The sequence below is a fragment of the Protopterus annectens genome, chromosome 17.part0 (genome assembly GCF_019279795.1).
Source record: "Protopterus annectens isolate FY-2018-M chromosome 17.part0, PAN1.0, whole genome shotgun sequence".
In the NCBI taxonomy this organism is placed as follows: Eukaryota; Metazoa; Chordata; order Ceratodontiformes; family Protopteridae; genus Protopterus; species Protopterus annectens.
The window spans coordinates 599,011,267-599,032,916 of record NC_056751.1 but is presented as its reverse complement, the minus strand read 5'-3'; the positions used below and the strand labels follow the sequence as shown (position 1 = coordinate 599,032,916).

At 41.6% G+C, this 21,650-nt stretch overlaps 1 protein-coding gene across 4 annotated transcripts in view; it reads right to left on the bottom strand.

Annotated features, from left to right (window-relative positions):
* HSPBP1 (HSPA (Hsp70) binding protein 1) overlaps positions 1-21,650 on the bottom strand; it is a 712,194-nt gene that overhangs the window by 568,843 nt on the left and 121,701 nt on the right. For all 4 annotated transcript variants that reach the window (XM_044059627.1, XM_044059623.1, XM_044059625.1 and 1 more), the window contains exon 3: positions 11,580-11,772. In XM_044059627.1, coding sequence (XP_043915562.1) covers positions 11,580-11,772 — 193 coding nt within the window. The remainder of the gene's footprint in view (positions 1-11,579; positions 11,773-21,650) is intronic.

Sequence of the window (21,650 nt, the reverse complement as noted above, 5' to 3'; positions counted from 1 at the left end):
CTCTAAATACAGTTACTAATGCAGAAATCAAATTTAACAAGCCAGAAAATGCTCAAAATAGGCGTCTATGCAGAAAAACTTAGCAAATAAACAGAGGAAAAATACTTAAAGTCTCAAAAGTGGCTCCTTTCTTCTCTCAGCGTTTTCTCCTCTTGGTAGGTGCTTCACCAACAGCCAACACGCCTGAAAAGATGCCAAAACCATGAGGCAACCAGGTTTTAAGAGAGGAAGATGAAGGATTTTGGAATTGACCCAAAATGGCCAATAAAACTTTTAGTTATGTACTTACCATAACTTTAGATGTTTGGGATCCATCTCGCCTACATTCTGTACTGATGGGCTCGGAGCTGATCCCTCGGCTCCGACTCGGCACGCTATGCTATAGAGCGAGGCCTCTTATTGGCTGAGATATTTCTTATCCCAGGATGCACCACCACTAATCCCCCAGATCTTGTTTGTCCGCATTCATGCACACATGCACAACTTGTTTATATAACATTGTTAGATGTTTCAAGATGAAACAACAGGATTCGGACCTTCTGATATCCTCTGATCTCCAAGGAAGGGGAAGGAGGGTGGGTTATTAGAATGTAGGAGATGGATCCCAAACATCTAAAGTTATGGTAAGTACATAACTAAAAGATGTTATGTGATCCTATCTCGCCTACATTCTGTACTGATGGGACAGCGTCCCTAGCACCTAAATCCTGGGTGGCTCATTGGAAAACACTCCTGAGCACTGTGGAACCAAATGAAGCTCGTCCTCTAGATGCCACATCCAATTTGTAGTGGGAAATGAAAGCGTGCGGGAATACCATGTAGCCGCAGCACAAATGTCACTAATGGCAAGCTTAGAATGAAATGCTACCGAAGTAGCCATAGCCCTTGTAGAATGAGCTTTGACAGAGGTGGTAAGCTCTTTATTAGAATAAGAATAAGCTTGAGTAATACAGTCCCTGATCCATTTGGCAATAGTGACCTTTGTGACGGCTTTGCCCAATTTATTGTCCAAAGGATACAAACAACTGATCTGTTTTCCTTGTTTGTTTGGTCCTATCTAAATAAAACGCATAACTGCCTGTGGACATCTAATGTGTGGAATATGAATTCTGCTTTGTTAGAATACTTCGGAAAGAAGACTGGAAGTTCTAATGATTGTTGTAGGCAGAAACTGGAACAAACTTTAGGGACAAAAGATGGATTTGGCCTGAGAGATACTCTGTCTTTGTGAAAAACCAAGTACAGAGGTTTTACAGACAAAGCTTGAAGCTCTGAAACCCTTCTGGCAGAAGTAATCGCCACCAGAAAGGCAGTCTTCCACGATAGAAAATTGAAATCACATGTCGCTGCCGGTTCGAAGGGGAAGGAAGTTAAGGTGCGTAACACCACATCGAGATCCCATGGAGGAGCAGGATGAGAAATTTGAGGTCTTAAAAGCGCAGCACCTTTCAAGAAGGTCTTACACAATCTGTTGCTCATTAAAGGTGGGTTAATAGATTCGTGAAAATTGGAAATAGCTGCCAATTGAACCTTGATGGTAGAGACTGAAGAGCCTTGATTGAAAAGAGAAGTTAGAAATGTCAGTACTTCTGAAATAGGAATGGTGATGGGATCCAAGCCCCGGAGTTGAGCCCAAATAGCAAATCTTTTCCATTTGCTAGAATACAATTTCTTTGTAGCAGACTTGTGGGCCGAAGATAAAATGTGTACAACTTCTGGATCCAATCTATGACTCCTGACTATAGTCGGAAGAGGAGGAGCCAAGCCGTCAATTTTAAGGTGTGTAGGGACTGGTGGAATAGTCCCGACTGATGCACCAAAAGGTCTGGGATCTGATCCAGGAACCATGGACCTTCCAGAGCATATTTCCGAAGACAGGGGAAGCATACTTGATGAGGCCAGTAAGGAGCAACTAAGATCATTTTTCTCCCCAAGAGAGATGCCTTTTGGATCACCCTGGGAAGGAGAGGAACTGGAGGGAAGGCATAAAGCAAGCCGGTGGGCCACGGACGGGCTAGTGCGTCCATAGGGCTCTTCCCCGAAGCCGGGGTGAGGGAGAAGAAATTTTTGCACTTCGCATTCAGTGGAGTCTCAAAGAGGTCGCAACACGGAACTCCCCATTTGCTGAAAATCTGATTTGCAACTGTAATGTTCAGAGACCATTCGTGAGGAGACAGGATGGTTCTGCTCAGTCTGTCGGCTATCACATTGGACTTGCCCGGGATATGAGTAGCCACTAGAAAGCGTTTGGTAGACACTGCCCATTCCCAAACTCTCATGGCCTCTCTGCAAAGAGGATAGGATCTGGTCCCTCCCTGTTTGTTCAGGTACCAGACTACTGACATGTTGTCTGAGTGAACGGCAATTACGCCCCGAGGGAGGTAATCGTGAAGGGCTTGAAGGGACAGAAGTACCGCTCTCATTTCTAGGATGTTGATATGAAGTAGGGTCTCTTCTGGGTGCCATTTGCCTTGGACTGACCTGCCCAGGGAATGCCCCCCCACCCCATCTGGGAGGCATCCGTGGTCAAAGTGGCCACAGGAGGAGGTGGAACAAAGGGTCGTCCCTGATCCAGATTGGAGGGCACCAGCCACCAGCGAAGGTCCCGTTTGCAGGTTTCCGTGATCCATATGAGGTGACTGAGAGGGAGTTCCTGAAAGGACCACTGAGCTGAAAGAAGCCACTGGAGGATTCTCATGTGCAATCTTGCTAGGGGAACTAGAAGAACCGTGGCGGACATGGATCCCAATAGCTGCAGAACCATTCTGGCTGGGGCTTTGGATCTGGAAAGTAAGGCTCAAACTTGAGCCTGTATGGTTTGTATCCTGTCTGTAGGTAGATAGACGCGCATTCGGTTTGAGTCTATCTCTACTCCGATGAATCTTATGCGTTGAGATGGCAGCAACACAGACTTTGGCCAATTGAAGGTGATTCCAAGGGAATTGCCCAGTGATATCGTGGCTTGTAGGCTCCGCAATAGTAGATACTTGGAGGTGGCAGTTAGGAGCCAGTCGTCTAGATACGGAAACACCTGGAATCCTAAACTTCTCAGGTGAGCAGTCACTACCGCCAAACATTTGGTGAACACCCTGGGGGCTGTGGTGAGACCAAAGGGCAGCGCACAGAACTGAAAATGACTGCCTCCTAGGCTGAAGCGCAGATGCCTCCTGGACGCTTGATGTACCAAGATATGGTAATAAGCGTCCTTGAGATCTATGGAGCACATCCAAACACCTTTCTCCAGCAATGGGAGAATGGTTTGTAGGGTGACCATTCGGAACTTGGACTTTTTTACTGAACGGTTTAGAATACTGAGATCCAAAATGGGCCTCAAGTCCCCGGTCTTTTTTGGCACCAAAAAGAATCTTGAGTAAGTCCCTAATCCGATCTGGTCTGCGGGGACCGGTTGGATGACTCCCTTTTGCAGCAGCTTTGAAACTTCTGAGGCTGCAGTTTCCCGTTGACTGGATGGCGGGTCCGGGATTTTTTTGGACTGAGGTGGGGCGTGAGAGAAAGGGATGGCATAACCTCCGGCGATAATTCGAAGCACCCATCGGTCCTGAGTGATACCTTCCCAGGCTTTTAGGTGCCTCGAAAAACGACCCCCAACTGGCTCCGGAACTGCACAGTCGGGAAATCCCTCAGGGACTGTGAAAGGCTGAAGAGCCACGAAAGGACTCGCGGTCTCCAGTGTTGCGAGGGCCTCTGCCGCCTCTGGGACGGCGTCTTCCAGAAGAATTTCCCCTTCCCTGCCTCTGGAAGGGGGATCGTCCTGCTGTGAGGGGTAAGACTTCTGAGATCTACGGAACCACATTTTCCCTCCTCTTTTAGCCTTGGGGTAAGGCCGAAAGGGAGTGGAAAATCGTGCCCTGACAGTCAAAGTCTTACCTTCTTGCTCGCAGCGGGTCACTGTGTCCTTTACCTTGGGTCCAAACAAGGAGGACCCATCAAAGGGGGCGTCGGCAAAGGAAGACTTAAAGGCCTCCGCAAAATGACACAGGCGGAGCCAGGCTTGTCTCCGTAGAGCAATGCCTGTACCCGCCGCTCTACTCGCCCTTCGCGCATAAGAAATGAGCCTCATGGACGAGTTTGAAATGGACGACAGTGTAGCCAGCTGAGAGCCAACCGTCTGGGCCAGCTCCTCAGGCAGGTTACCCAAGAGGGTATCGGAAAGTTCTTTAATCAGATCCCTCTGAAATCTGGTAAAGTGCGTGAGATAGTTCAAGGACCTTAATGTAAAGGCCGCTAAACTTAGGGTGCGCTTACCGTACCGATCCATGCTCCTAGACTCCTTATTAGGAGGATGGACGGACGTCGAAGCCTCTGCTACATCTTGTTGGGTAGCAGATGCCACCACCAAAGCATCTACAGCCACACCTTTAGTCAGAAACTCTTTTTCCGGGGGTGCTGACAGGAACTTATTAGGACGAGCAGGCACCGGTTCCACAGAGTCTGGGTGCTCCCACGCCCTTCGACAGATCAAATCCAAGAGCTCGTCGAAGGGCGGAGACACCCAGGAGGCGGAGGGCTGAGCCCCGAAGGCCTTAAGGAACACCGACTCATCAGCAGAAGGGGGTTTGGATTGCCAGCCGCCTCGTTGTTTAAGGGCCTCCAGGATGTCTGCAAAGGAGACATCATCTGAGGACGACTTAGGGGACCCCTCTGCATCATCAAGATCAGTGTCTGATGTAAGAGACTCATCAGGGGAGTCAACGTGCTTCCTCTTGCACGATCTTTTCCTAGGGGGTTCCTCCGAAGAAGCTTCAGAAGGACCTCTAGGAGGGGGGGAAACCCCAGTTGGGGTAACCTCAGGCCCCGAGGCTCCGCTGTCTAAGGACAGGGGAACTGCCAAAGACCCAGTCTCTGTATGCAGAGAAGGAGCTGGGGAGACCGTGGAGGTAGCCAAAGATGATTTGGCTAACGCACTCCTCATAGCCCTGAAGGCGGGACCACCAGAATCCTGGGAAGGTCCCACCTCCGTGGCCACGACGGTAGATGGCACTCCCGCCGCCGATGCACCGAGAGGAAGGCTTGGGACCAAAAACATCAGTCCCGAAGCGTCCCCCCCGGGGCCGACAAAAGAAGTCCGCGTACCGAACTCCGACTCAAGAGCCAGAGTTAGAGTAAGGGTTGGGCCCGACCCTAAAACCTCCATCGGTTCCACCAGCACTGGCTCCAACGGTGCCGAGGCTGTTGGAGGAGGAACCAAAGTAGCAGGGTGGACCATCGGCTCCAAAGCCGAATGGGCTGGAGCCAAAACTAACTTTTGACACACCGGAGACTGGAAGAGTCTTAGGAGCACCCTGTCGATGTCCGAATCAGACATCTTGGAGGATCTAGAAGACACTGATCGGGTCTGAACCGATTTCTCCATCGGCTCCATAGGACTAGGGGACCAGCTCCGAATGGATTCGATTACTATCGGTTCCGAGGGAGATCTCAAAGCAATTTCCCTCGGTGCCGATGAGGACTTCGGCGCCGAAGGGGAAGAGTCTGAGCCGGCAATCCTCATTGGCTCCAATATCAGTGGAGCCGATGAAAGTGACCCGCCTCTCGATGCCCCAGTCCTCGGCTCCGAAACCACAGGGGTCGAGACTGGAGGCATCGAGGCAGACCGTTCCGCCCTCGGCTCCGAAGTCCGTGGAGCCGATGGAGAAGCCTGCCTAGGTTTTTTGGCAGTCGGTTCCGACAGACTGGTCGGAGCCGACGCTTTTTTTCTTTTTTGTAGGAGAGGAAGAAGAAGATAAAGCCTCCTCGAAGGATGGCTTAATCAACCCTTTGAGAATTAATTTATTCTTCCTCTCCTGGAGGACTCTCGATGAAAAGGCGTGACACACGCTACAGGACTCTTGTAGGTGCTTGGCTCCTAAACAATAAACGCACGAGGAGTGGTCGTCCATTATGGACATTTTATAACCACACCTCGCGCACTTTTTAAACCCCGTGGGTCTATGTTCCTTAGACATGTTGAGTAACCCTAAGAAACAAGATTTAATTACTCAGAAAGAAAACTAAGAAGTTTTAAGTCTAAGTTTTTTTTTTTTTTTTACACAAAAACCAGTTGACGAACTAGTAGCACAAACACATAAAATGAGGGTCAAGACCCTCTAACTTAAGCAGGTACTTGACCACTAAAACACAAAACGCCAGATAGTAATAGGGGAAGGAACGGGAAACCTTCCCTTAATGAAAAAACACAATCTTCTCAACAAAAATCTTCTTAAACACACTCGTACAACAACGATAGCTGTTAAAACAGCTTTTGGGTTAAAATTAACAAATTTTCTGACAGGAAAGTCTGAATAAAACAGTACTTAGCCCAGCCAAGTTTGAGACCACGTCCTAGCTTGTAAGCGGCAAATGAGATCTGGGGGATTAGTGGTGGTGCATCCTGGGATAAGAAATAGCTCAGCCAATAAGAGGCCTCGCTCTATAGCATAGCGTGCCGAGTTGGAGCCGAGGGATCGGCTCCGAGCCCATCAGTACAGAATGTAGGCAAGATAGGATCACATAACATCTACAGTTTCAAGTCAGTAACCACTCCCACAGGGGCAGGCAGGCTGCTCAATGTTTTTCACTGCCACTGAGCAACAGAGAGACTTTCCTTTAGCCCAAGCAAAAAATGGCCTCACAGAAACTTACAAACAGTTCAAGAACAGCAAGCCTGTAACTGAACTTTTTTAAATCTCAGAAAACTGGGAAAAAAGCAAGATTTTTTGTTTTTTCAGAGATAGCAGAGGTTCACAAGTATCAACAAGTTATAACAATGCAGTAAATGACCCCACACAAGTGTTAGGCCAAAGACAGATAAAATGCAAGTTTTGAGAAAAAAACGATTTTAAAAATAAGTGCAAACAGGAAATTCAGTAAACAGCTCTAGGTTGTGCTCTAAATACAGTTACTAATGCAGAAATCAAATTTAACAAGCCAGAAAATGCTCAAAATAGGCGGCTATGCAGAAAAACTTAGCAAATAAACAGAGGAAAAATACTTAAAGTCTCAAAAGTGGCTCTTTGCCCAATTCTCGTAAAAGGAGACCAGGTGGCCACTTATCTTGTGGCAATGTGGGTGGCAGTGGGGTAAAGGGACAAGGTGGGTTTTTTTTTTTTTTGAGGGGGAGGAGGCTGATACCATCACAACTGCTCCCACTACTGGCTTAGCTCTGGGCCTCCAGACCTGTCTTTGTCCTCAGTTTGCAACTTCCTTTTTGGCTGTTTGCCTTCATCTTGCCTCTGGTATTAAGAGGGGTAATTACTGTTACATTTGGGAATAGCAGAATGGAAAATGTCTTATGAACTTCATAGTCTTTTCTTTAGTCTCCAAGCCTTTTAAACTTATGATAAGATATGGAATGGAACAGCCAAGCTTATCCAAGTGGCTATTAAAAATTTACACCTTCACATTCTCAGACAGGGACTCAGACCTCAGCCAAGAATGTCTCTGTATAACTGACTCTCTAGCAGCAGCCCTGGATGCTGAATCCAATATTTTCATATAAACATTTCTGGCCTACTTTGCCAGCTGTTAGCAAGTCTGAACCTGACAGATTAGTGCTGCCATCAGGGCTTCATCTTGCACTCCTCAAGCATCCTGGAATGATATACTCCTGATACTTCGGAATATGGGTCTGACAGTTTAGAGTCCTGGAGGCAGCATCTGTCATCACTGATTTCATTATGATAAGTGCAAGTTACATAACTGTTCTATGTTTGCCGCAAATCACTGCAGCAAAAGCCTTAACTATATGGGTAGATTACCATATCTTATTCAACCTGGGAGTTAGCAGGACTAGGATCCTGGACCTCCTAGATAATGCTCCTAGAAAAGTCTGTTCTGGATCTACAATAGGAATCCAGTTTGTAGTGCCCTATAAAGGTATGTCCACTCATGTCCATTATACCATCAAAGAAGACAAGGCTCTAGTTCAGTACACATTGCCCTGCTTGGAAGTGATTTACCACAGTAAAAAAAAAAAAAAAAAGCAATACGAAGGGACAACAATCTGGAAACAATCTGTTATGACAAGAGTTGCTCCTTGTCCCATCATAGGAAATAAACAGCTATTCAGTTTTCTAAAGGACTTGACTCTGTCAAGATAACACCAGAGTTGCCTGTGCCTCTCCCAAAGCATGAAGAATCCTTTCTCCCTAATTTTTAAGTTCGGAATACAAAACAGGGAGACTGATGGCTTAATTCAAAGTAAACTCTGAAACAACTTTTGGCATGAATGAGGGATTTTTTTCTTAAGGTAATTCCATCTCTATTGATAACCAAACAGAATTCACCCACCATGAGATCTTGCAACTTGTATACCTGTCTTGCAGATGAAGTAACACAGTTTTCCACATCGTGAATCGTAAATCAGCCTGATACGCTGGTTCAAAGAGAGTCAACTTTATGCTGGAAAGGTTAACTCTAAGATCCCAAGGAGGTGCTGCCTGTTTCCATGGAGGTCTAACATGCAAAGCTCCTTTCAAAACTGTTTGACCAGAGACTGAGAAGACAATGGAGAATCCATGGGTAAACATGCTGAAATGGCCAACAACTGAATCTTGATAGAGGAATAGGAAAGGCCAAAGGACAGTAACTCACACAAACATTGAAAAACAGTGGTACAGTATCTTGAAATAGGCCTTGGTTGTTAATATGGCACTGACAAGTAAATCTTTTCCATATACAGCATAAAATATTTCCTAGTAACATGCTTTCTTGTCTCATTTAGTATCTATTGCAGTTCCACAAAAAGGGAGGACTACTGCTGCCTGGGGCAAAAGAGTCACCGCAATGAACTTTGCAGGCTCCTTCTGAATCTCCAGAATGACCCTGGATATTAGGGGGAAAGGGTGGAAATGCATAACATTTTCGTCATGGTAATAAAAAAAAAGAACATTTATTTTTCAGCTCTTCTGGAAAGGAGTCATGGAGCAGATTTAGTTTAGTTCTCTGTTTTAAAAGGAGGTGAACAGATCTATTTGACAAGTTCCCACACCTGGATCAAATCCTGGAAGACTCCCTGATTCAATTTCCACTTGTCAGCAATCTGATCTGAAAACATTCATCAGAAGCCTGAAACTGCAAAGCAGCTCCAGACTCAACTGACATGTTAAGTCCTTCAGCTTGTGCAGAAACCAAGGGACCTGACAGCCTATCAGACTCTGAATGAGTTTCTAAAGTGAGAGAAGAACCAAACAGTCAAGTACATCATGTTCTGGATCTAAACAAGCTAAGCAAAAAGAGTGAAAGTCCCAGTGTGACATCTGCTTGCCACAGTGGAGACAGTTAATGACTTTCTTTGACATTAGTTAAGAAACACACGAAAAGCTCCCCAATGGGATGCTCAGCTTTAAACGTCTTCTTTCTCTGGTGTAGACCAACTAATGCACTGACTAGCACTCTGCTTTGGGCTCCGAAGACAAGAACGAACTGAGGTTATGACATAGGCTGACTACTTTACACCTAGATGTCTTGACATCAGTGAAGGCATGTGCTGGCTCCTGGAGGAGGAGGAAATTCTCTAGCTGTTGGGCCAGCCAAGGGCTTCCACTGTAGGAAAGCCTTGTCACTGGATGGTTTATGTCCAACCTGATGGAGATGTCCAGTGATGGCTGGAGAGCAGCAGGATTAGTATGTGCCTTTCTGGCATTTTTCATAAGTGGTGGCTGAACGTTGAGGAAGGCACATTTGACCATGGTACCCAGAGACAAAAGCTTTGGATGTTTGTTTTCTAAATATAGAGGGATGACAGATGACTGTGAAGCGTCTTCGGGATAAACGCCTGACAACTCTCACTGTGTATGGTCGTGTGCAACACCCAAACAAAAAAGACTCTTCTTGTGTCTATCTTTATTTGGAATCTGCCTCCCACTCTCTCTCTCTCCTTTTTGAATGACATGAAAACAAGCTACAGAGAGGAAAAAAGGAAGAAAGAACCCCAACTGGGCACTCAGTAGATTAACCTATTTGGTGAATGGTGTGCAAACTGACTTTAGAGGCAGTATTTAGACTGGCTGCAAAAAAAGTTCTAAGGATTAGGCGTCCATACGTCACAGATGCACCTTACGCCTTGCATGTAGGATATCTGTCTACTGTACAAAACCTGGAAGGTGTAAATGTTTTGGTATGCTGACCGGACAGTCAGCTATCCTCAGCAGGCTATCCCAAGAGTAAAGAATACAACAGTGATAAGGAAGGACATCATTACTACAGTCAATAATGCCAGTTTGATTCAACAACTATGAGAAATGTACACATTACAACTCCAGCATTGGACAGTAAAATACTACATCAAGTACATTAGGCAGAAATGAGTTATTAGAAAGAGAGTTTATCAGGCTTGTATTAACCCAACTCCACCCATACTGAAGACTGGATACAGGAATCTACCATACCCCACAGCATAAACAGGAACAATTCAATTATGAAAGGACTGTATAAATATAATATTACACTGTTCTAGAAAGCTGAGTTTGATAAACTATTAAAACACACACACACACACACACACACACACACACACACACACCATTCATACATAAATGCATGTGTGTGTATATATACTGTGCTTTGTTTCTGAATGAAAGCAGTTTAATGAAAAGACATTAAGCAAAAACGGTACTGCTAATAAAACCCCTGAATATGGTACATATTATAAGAATGGGCTTCTGATCCAAAACACCACTTGTAAGTTGACTTCTGGCAAGGACTGTAGGTCTCAGTGATGCAACTTTCCGGCAGGGGGCTGCTTAGCTGTTTCTGAAGATAGTGGTCTTTGGACAGGCTTCAGACAAGAAAGGAAATCAGATGTACTAAGTCAGGAAGTTTGTATATGCAACAGTTACTAGCTAAGCACAAAGCTCAGCAGGCCGACTCATACAAATAGTGATGTTTACAGGTATTCAATATTCATACATTATCACTCTGCATAATGACTTCCCACACAGTATTTCAAGACTATTAACTCAAGACACAAACAAAGTAGACTCCAAGTTCTTTTACTCAAAATCCTTCCCTGTGGCAAAACCACACTTCCAGTAATAGCCTGCAAGTTTTTAGAAACAACAAAGCAACTATCTTTTGCATACCCCATTGCTGAAAACCCAGTGTTCACAAAATAATTGATATTGTAGGGTCCTTGGACAAGACTGCACTTAATGATAGCCGATGGACCAGATAATCAAAAAGTTTACCCTCACACAAATGGACCAAACTCTGCTCATCGGTCTGTTGCTGGAAAAGTCTTGATAAAATGCAGGCCTGACGCACAATTCACACTCTTGCCTTATCATGAGGAACACCTTCATTACTATACTAGCTTACAGCCATAAAGCAGAGTCACTGTAACTGAACTAATGCACCCCTTTAGCGTGTAATATCCCTAATACACCTGAAGTGTTTCCCTATAACCTGGATTTTATCCTCTGTTGTACAATGGTGAATTTCTGCATCCCACACTTTAGCATGTAAACTTGAATCATATTACGAATTTCACATGCCGTGTCTACAAAATATAAAACATTGCTACAGTTAGACACACAGTCATAGATCTTGTTCTGCTTCTAAACAATAAATAAATTCTGTACCAGAGGCATTATCCAAGTTCTCGCACAAATCTGAAATCAAATCCAGGGCATTTGCCTTCTCTTCATCTTCTTCATCTTCTTCTACAGTTTCTGTATCCTTCTTTAAAATTTCCAAGCTTGCCTTTATTTGCTGGATTTCATCCAACTGGCCTTTAAAAGCATCAGCAATGGCTTCCTGTAGCCACTTTTTCTGCTGAAAAGGAGAAAATATGAAAAGAGTTATGGAATATGACAATACACGAACTTTAGCAAAAAAAAAAAACAAGACCAGAGTGCTTGGAATCCCTAGCATACTTATAATGTGAGATGAATACAGTGGTAAAGCCAAAAACCACACATACACACACACACACACACGTGCACACACACAGACAGTCCCTTCACTCCCCAAAAATTCTTCAAACAACAATGCCAACACTGCAGAGAATCACTACGCCTCAGAGTGGAAGTCACCAAAAAGTGGTCTCTGAACTAAGATGCCCTAAGGCAGTCAAATTCAAAATAAGATTTTATTTTATTCAATAAATGCAGATTGTATCAAATGGTACTACATTTTCTATCAGCAGCAAAAAAAAAAAAAACAAATTTTCTTTAAGTAAACTTACCTTAACAGTAGATGCTCGAATGATCACTCCTGCAGGAACCTTAGTTATACAGGTTATATCATGCTAAGAATATAACAGACAGCTTCCAAAGCTTAAGTGTGCCTTCCATGCACCAAAACCATTATCAGCTCAAGCAGGGCTGAAGAGAAGAGAGTGGTTTGTGTGCCAAGCCCTTCAGAGCTTTAATGCCAACAGACAGGGTGGCTAGAGACCCAAAAAGGATAATACATGAAAAAAAATAAAAGTCCTCATCCTGGCAGCAAAAACATACAAAAAATAATAAGGTGGTGGGAGCAGCTACATCAGCATTAACCATTAGAACATCTACTGTTAAGGTAAGTTGACTTACACAACTGTACAACTTCTATCACTTACTCTCTTCTGCAGTAGCCTTAGATATAACGGTAGACTACCACAGATTTATACTGACTGGGAGGAGGAAGGATGAGGCTGCATGAGCCCCTGGAGAGTGGTCCTAGCAAAGCCCACTCTAGACCTGGACATGGAATCAAGTTTGTAGTGCTTTGTAAAGGTATAAATACTGAACCAAGTTACTGCTTCTAGAATACCTTTAGCATCCAACCCTTTCTAAAAAGCCACAGATGAAGCCAAGCCCCTGGTGGAATTAGGCTTGACCCTGTCTGGAATTAACTTATTGTGGTGGGCATCATAAAAGTTAATATCATAAAATAAGCATTTGCAGGTAAGTCTGTTTTAACACAAGCAGTCCTGTTTTCTTACCTTCATAAGATATGAAAATGATGAGACATTCTGAAAGTTTTAACTCTGTCAAAGTTCTCTGTGGAGATCAAAAAAATGGAGAATCCTGTCTTCCTTGTTTTTCGGTTCTAGGAATAAAGACTGGATTAAGAACATCTTGCCTCAAAGTAAACTTGGATACCACTTTAAGGGAAGGATATCTTCTTAAGGAAACCCTATATATGAAGACAAAATGAGGCAAGGTTGACCCACCATAAGAATGTGCAACTCACACTACTCTTATACAAGTCAGAGCAATTAGCAAAACTGTTTTCCATGTTAAAAAACTCAAATCAGCCCAATGAGATGGTACAAGTGAAGCAAGAATTAATTTTTCTAAAATAAAAATTTAAGATCTCAAGGAGGAGCCACCCGTTTTCTAGGAAACTTGGTATTTAACATCCCTTACAAAAACATTTAAACATAGAAATTCAATGAAAGGAAGGGCTCAATGTGCACACATGCCAAAATGGCCAACAAATGAGCCATGATAGGGAGTCAGAAAGGCCAAAAGATAAGAACTTATAGAACTATTGCAACATTAGAAAAATACTATCCCTTAAAAGGGTCAAGGTTCTTGTCCTGGCACCAAAATGAAAATCTTTTCTTTTTACTAATATTCGATTTCCTAGCAGCAGGTTTTCTTGCCTCCTTTAATACCTACGGTGTGCCTTCAGAAAATAGGTGCCTATAAGGTATTAAAACTCTATCATTCAGGCAGTTTGTTAAAATTCTTTCAAGTTTGGATGTATCAAACACCCCTTGTCTTAGCATGGATAACCTTTCTTGGAGGTTATCTCAAGTAATTTGTACCTATTAGGAGGGTAAAACTTAAATATTTGAAGATTTATATAGTTTTGTATGTCATTAAATTAACAGGTTTTATTTATTAATTCTGTAAGATGTGATATAGGCTCAAATGGAGATGACTAGAAACAACTGTATAAAGGTTAACTCGCCAAACAGTGCATGCATGTAACACAAAATCTGGAACTAGACATATAACAAAAATGCTGTTATACCCTAAAAGGTGGGAATAATATTTTTTCAAGAATATAATTATTTTTGTAATGTCTTTAACTGTCTCACAAACAAATGCAAAAAAAAAAAAAAAGTGGGGGGGGGAGTAGTGAACTATATTAAAAAATGTAGAGTGGAAATAGCTGTGCCTCATTAGAAACACTTGAAAAGAACTGAACATGTATATTTAATAAAGAAAGGTCTTCAGGATGGTTATTCATCGAAATACATGGGGCAAAGGAAGAGAGAAGTACTTAAATTAATTACAAGATGAGCTCCAATAGTGATAGAAAAGGATAAAAAGACAATAATGGTAGATTTGTAGTACTAAGGGGCTACTGCCAAGGGAGGAAAATTGCACTTTCATGTATTTATATTCCACCGAAAACTGCTATAATGGAGCTTAAGAAAATTCTGGGAGAAATAATCAGCTTTCAGCAAGGAATATTACTTACAGCTTGGGACTGGAATTTGAATTGCAACAGTGCAGATGTGTCTGAGGGCCCAGAAGGGAAAATACTACAAAGGAGGATAGATTTTTAAAGAAATTTATGAAAATATTTGGAATGGATGATGTGAATTCAGTACTACGAGTTCGGAGCGAATTTACATATTATTCTCCAAGATACAAAAACAGGGCTAGGCTAGACAGAATTTACATTTCAAAGGAAACTATCCATTTAATTGAAGGTCTTGATATGCACCCAATAACTCTCTCAGATGATACGCTAATAACCAAAATAAAAACACAGGGTAATGAAATAAAAATGAGACAATGGCTCTTTTCCCACCTATCTGTTGAAAATAGAGGAATTTAAGGAATGGGTAGGGGAAATTATTCAGGAGCTATTACAGAAGACAGAAATTTCTTATGAAAATATAGCTAAGAAGTGGGACAAAATTAAAGATGAGTTTAAAAACAGGTAGTATTGCAAAATAGGGGGAATCTCAAAGGACAAGAGGAGGAGCACCTGTAGAATGCTAAACAGAAAATAAAGGATTACCTCAATAATATGCATGAGTTTAGAAAGACTGCTGTTAAGCAACTGTTTTTGATGGTAATTCCAGAGCACAATAACTTTTAGCACAACGACTCAGGCAACAGAAAGTAGAAAGGGCATTCACCAAGCTTAGGGAGCTTATAACAAGGAAGATAACAAGGGATCCTGTAGAAGTATTAGAAATATTGTGAAAATTATATGAAAGTCTATATAAAGCAGAGAAATAAGGAAATCAAGAAAAGGTACAAATGGAAATGTTTATGGAAGTATTAAATCTGCCGAGGTTAGAGGTAGAGAAGGCTCAATTACTAACAGGATAGAAGGAGATGAGATAAAAATGATTATGTATATAACCTGTCAAAGTCGCCAGGAATGGATAGTATTCTTGTGGAAGTTTGGAAGCTAGGAGGGAAAACTGATAAAGATCTGGAAGTTTTTTTTAACAGTATTTTAAGAGGAGGAGAAGTACCAACATCCTGGAAGGAAGTGGTGGTAACTGTAATATGTAAAGAGGGTAAAGATCCATCAGATCTAGCTTCAGAAAGGTCAATTTTAATTCTTAACCTTGACTACATAGTGTTTATGTTTATAATGGCTAAAAGAATGGCAAAAGTGATGCCAAAATTGATAGATATGGATCAATGTGGTTTTCTGGAGGGGAGGCAAACGTTTGACAACATTAACAGAACACTGATAACCCAGAGGGAAGCAGAATTTAAGAAAATACCACTGTTGTTGGTGGGTCTTGATGCAGATAATGCATCTGACACAGTAAGTTGGGACTTTATGAGCAGAGCAATGGAAGCATTTGCATTCGCTGATAAAATTATAAGGTTGATTAGGAGAATATATGAGGCATCAGAGATGAAAATTAAAGTGGGCAGGGTCCTCTCTGAAAATTTCTGCTTGAGCAGAGGAACCAGGCAGGGGTGTCCTCTCGCCCTTTTGCTATTTGCATTATATTTAGAACCATGGCAAAAAAAAAAAAAAGGACTCAGAAATTCAAGGATATAATTGATATGGTCAGACAAGAAAAGCTTGCTCTATTTGCAGATAATATTATTTTACACCTGACAAAACTGCCAAAGAAACCAATGTATTGGAAGCAAATAACTAGAGAGGGAAAGGTAATAGAATGGAAAGACACCAAGAACTTATTTGGACTGCAGATTAGAGACTGCCCTCCCTACCAAGGATTAATATCAGAGTACAGGCAAAAAAAAAAACAAATTGGGAGGTCCTAAACAAAAGACCAGCACTGGCAGAGTTTTTATTAGACTCTAGAACAGATGTTGGCTTCAAGGAATGAATAAATAGTACAGCATACAAAATATTGCATGATAATTATAAGAATCAATCAGAGGAGGTTAGAAAAGATTGGAAAGAGAGAGACTGGATAAGTAATTCACAAAGAAACAATGGGGGGGATATATGTATGTCTCCTAAATATGCAACAAAGTCTAGAAGACTTAGGATCTTTGCTTGGAAGTGTTTACACAGGTATTTTTATACCCCAAGTAGACTCCAAAGAAAGTTTCCTCAGGTAGTCAGCAGATTTTGGAAGTGTGATGCGGAAGAAAGAGGTAGCGGGGAACATATTTTCTTGGAGCAATGAGTTGGCATACTTTAAAGATTCCCTGCAGACAGCTCTGTTGGAGATACTAGTTGAGCAAACTGGGTACTTTTCAATTAATGGGGCAACAGTCTTTGCGAAACAGAACTGCTGCCGCGAAGCGTGCCCGGAGAAGTACCTAAACTTTTTAAGGATCTTTTTTCATTTATGCTTGTTTCCCTACACTCTTTGATGTAAATGCATGTATAAATAAACATTGTGCCCCAGACAGAAATTACAGTGAACAGACATACTGAAGTTGTGTGTTTTACTTTAAGTTAGTAAAATTTCTTGATTTGGGGCAAGTCAGTTAAAAACAAATAGTTGGTGCTTTTCAGAAGATAGATAATATGGCTGCAAACCTTCTGCACAATGGCACCAGAGTTCGTTTCTATGAAGGGAAAAAAAAAGGAAAGGATGCTGAAGTCTGAACATCCAATGTCTTGGAAGTCACAAAACATGATGTCTTGCTTTTTAAGCAATTATTCACAGTAATGGGATCTTATTTTTAACCACCACGTAAACTGCCACTTTGCTTTATTAATGTTTGTCAGAGACAGCTGTACTTTATGTTCAGAGTCAAGCAGGTGTAACTGAACCGTGGTATTGATGAGAATATACTTTACAGTGTAGGACGTGATACTCTGTGCATTTTGATAACTGACTCTACCTTACATTTGATGAAACTTAAATAAACTGAGTCCCTTTAAAGGATAACAACGGGATATTAAAGCAGATTGCTCAACCTGCTGTCGCTTTTAGTCCCCATTGTTTGATACAGCCACAAAAAATCATCACTGCAGCTTTAAAAAGTAATGCAGTCAACTGTTTTACCTCTCAGGCTTCCTACCTTTCCGTACTGTTTTACTTTCACTTTGCAAAACAAGTTGAAAAACCCCTAGCTGGCTCTTAAATGATGATGTCATATCTGCCAGAGCTCTTGCTGTAGTTACCTGGACGTTTCCTCCCCCAAGTGATGTAAGCACTGCCTGATATGCATGCTCTATAGAAGAGTCAGTGAACCTCCCAAATTGTGATGTGAGAGCTGCCTTGCTCAGCCCACTCAACCTAATATTACTGGGTATATGCTATGTGGAACTCCTTTTCTGTGCAAGTGTACCCTGTCAACTGCATTTATCTGAGGGATTTGAGGAAAGTTTGCATTGCCTGCATCTTCTCCAACTTTTTGTGTATGTGTGTGTGTGTGTATGCAAGCAGGGGTGTGTGTGTATATATACGCAGGGGGGCCGGTGTGTGTGTGAATGCACGCAGGGGGGCCAGTGTGTGTGTGAATGCACGCAGGGGGGCCAGTGTGTGTGTGAATGCACGCAGGGGGGCTGGTGTGTGTGTGAATGCACGCAGGGGGGCTGGTGTGTGTGTGAATGCACGCAGGGTGGCCGGTGTGTGTGTGAATGCATGCAGGGTGGCCGGATTGTGTGTGAATGCACGCAGGGTGGCCGGTTCCTTACATTCCTGGAAATATTACAGCATAAATGTCAAACTAATATCAATTTTTTTGAAAAGCCCTGTTGATGTGACAAAGCACAGTGAGGAAATACAGACAAAAGTACAGTAACAGATGCATAATTTTAAAAATGACCATGCATAGACATTAATTGCATCTTTTTACATAGGAAGCAGATGTTTGTCACAATTAATAGAGAACACTTCATAAGATTACATGAAGTATGAGAGACTGTAATTTTCTTAAATTACCACTTAAAAAAAACATGCAACTGCTGACATGCAAGTCCTTGAAATATATATTTTTTATAGTCTATCATTTGTTAGTTATTTAACCACAATGTAAGGAAAAAACTGGGAGTTTGGTTTGCAAAGAAGTGATTTTTCCCAGTGCTATAGAGCTTGGATCTAAATTTGACAGGACTGCAACAAAAAAGTGTCCCACTGTAAGGAAGGAAATGTGAGAAGCAACCAGTACATTAGTCTGGTCACCTGCTGTGAGCTGTCAATCACATGCAGATAATGGGTCAAATTACCCTTAGCTCTTTGACAGCTAGGGAAAGTAGGTGTGAGGGGGGAGGGGACTTACCTTGAAGAACTAGATTTATTTTGTCAAGCCTGAATTCAAGTTAGCATTTCTAAGAAGAAACAGCAATAAAACGCACTTTTCAGTTCTGTTCTGTTGCATTTGCACTGCTTGGGTTTGAAGTAGTCATTGAAAAAGGATAAAATGTTAACCAAAACTAGGTGTTTACAACACAGCAGTGAATGCCTGTAAATGAGTGCAGTGACAGGAGCTCTAGGGAAATAGTGGCAGATGTGATGCAATTTTTTTGAGATGAACAATGCATATTGGGATACAAAGGCAGACTAAACTTTTGGAATTCCTTCAATATGCCAGACTCCATGTGGCCAGACTCAGAAATTATGTATAAAAAGGTCTAAAAACCTGTAAATAGTCCCAGAGTGGTGTTAAAATGTAGGAAACACCAAACCATGATGAAATAAACATTGTTTTTTGAGTCTGAGGGCGCAGTTGCCCTTTAATGAAAACTGTGGCTTGGGCTCTATTTGAGGAAAAGAGGTAAAATAACACTTTGAGAATATAAGAGTGGGAGGACGAATACAGAGTTACAAGCAGAAAAAAAGCAGCAGTTACTTCACATCAACCGGACGTTTTGGCTGCTTGCCCGTTAATGGAAAAGTACCACAAATTGGCATAATTAAGGAAATTATTTTTTTTGAGAGATGATACAGAATCAGAATTGTCTAGACATAGTACGGCCTTGCTGTGTCTAATTATGATGGCTGCTAGAAAATGGAAATCAAAGTCTAAACCAACTTTACTAGAAGTAACAAAGACAGTAACAGAGACAAAATAACTGGAAATGGGATCTTTAGAAAAGAGTAGGAGCAAATTACATACAAAAAAAATGGGAATTGTAGGATCAATACATGCAGAGGAGGAACAAAGTTTAAAAGAAGGCAGGATTTGAATGAGCAATGCAATGTTTGACTGACAATGACTGGATATATTATAAGTGATGTACAACGTTTGCAGCTACAGTTGTGTCAGCATGCTTTGTAATGTATAATGCTTACAACTGAGATTATGTTGACATGGTTTATTTTCATTTATATAAATATACGATTGCCTGTGTCATACATGATAATTTAATAAAGATGTTTCTTGTTTAAAAAAAAAACAACCCTTGTCCTGCCTGACTGAGTCCAGTCTGTGAGAAGCTTGTGGTAATTGCCCTTAGCCATTTCCAAGACAAGGGAGAACCACTGTTGCCTGGGCCAGAACGGAGAATCCTTTTGAATCTTCAGAATGACCATGGATATCAGTGGGAATGATAGAAAAACATACAGGAAAATTCCTGCCCAAGAAAAAAGAAAACATCTGTTCTCCAGGCATTCTTGCATGGAGTCATGCAGCAGAATTTTGCCAACTGACTGTTGTGAATAGAGACAAATAGATCCGAGGTGCTTCCCCACAGCTGGATCAGTTTCAACTGTTCCTATCTGGAGGGTTAAATTTCATTTACTGAAAATCAACATAGTGTTGTGCATTTGTTTTAAGTTAATAGAGGAAGGGATGTTTTGAAAATTGTTTTTTTTTTTATTTATTTAACATTTGTTTACTGAGAAAGTCCGACTGGACACAGGTCCTTTTTCAGCAGAGGGCCGGGGAGAAAAGCTCCATGAGTAACAGTAAATTTTCATGCACACATTACAATAATCAAAAAAGTATAAAGTAAACAAAATGTAGTATACATATGAACGTACAAATATGTTACATCTTGACAACAAAACCTAGGCTTTGAACATAGCTAGTACTATTTGTAGGTATGACATGTGAAGATATACGGTTAAGACAGGTTGGTAGGAACAAAGGATTAAACACCAGGGGAGAAGTTGGATATGTTTTGGATATACTGTGATGTATCAGAGCACTCATGAGGGGTTAGTACAGGAACATAGCCACTTATTTTTTAGATAAGCTTTAAGTGATGGCTTAAAGTGGATAGTGGATGAGATTGAGAGAATGGAGTTAGGAAGGGAGTTCCATATACGAGTTATATAGTTGGAAAATAAAGATTCTCCTGCAGTGTTTGGCCTTGGAGACGGTGAGTAAGTTCTTGTTGTTAGAGCAAAGTGGTCTGCTGGAACTATAAGGAAGGATGAGATTTTGTAGTGCAGGGGTTCTAGTTGGTTGTGTTACAATTTTGTGAGTTAGAAAGAATTGGTTGTAAAGAATAATGTTGGGAAGCTCAAGCCAGTCTAGTATCCTTAAAGCTGTACAATGATTTGTTCTATATGGGCAGTCAGATGCAAACTTTGCAATTTTACTATAACATGCTTCTAGCTTAAAATGTATTTCTTTCTTTTTGTATGAGACTTTTATTAAAGCCAAAAGTCTTGAAAATTGACATTGGTTCAAATAGAGATGAGAAGAAACAACTGTATAAAAGATCAGCCTTCCAAGCATTCGTGCATACATGCAAGACTAAAGTTGGAACACATTTAAAAAACTGCCATGTATAAAAAGTGGGAACAATAGCTTTTTATTATAATGGCTACTCCACTCATACTGTCTTGATGTAAATGGCCTTACAGATATAGACAAAAAGGAAAGAGCACTGAATTACATTAAGAAAAATAGAGTGCAAACAGTAACACTGCAGGAGACACTTGAAAGAACTGAGCATGTGAATTTGACAATAAAAGGATTTAAAAATATATATTCAGCAGAATATTAGGGACAAAGGAAAAGGGGAGTAATAATACTGATTGCTAGAGGGACTCCAAGAGTGACAGAAGAGGAGAAAAAAAGACAATAGTGGTAGATATGTTGTAGTAAGGAGCTACTGGCAAGGGAAGAGGATTATGCTGGCATGTACTTATATTCCACCAAAGACTGGTATTATGGAGCTTAAGAATTTTGGGGAGAAGTGATCAGCTTTCAGCAGAGAATATTGCTTATTGGTGGGGACTGGTACTTGATTTGTGACAATGAGAACATATCATGGGGACCCAAAAGGGAAAACAACAAAAGAGGGTAGATTTCTGAAGGAATGTGTGAAAATATTTAGTATAGAAGACA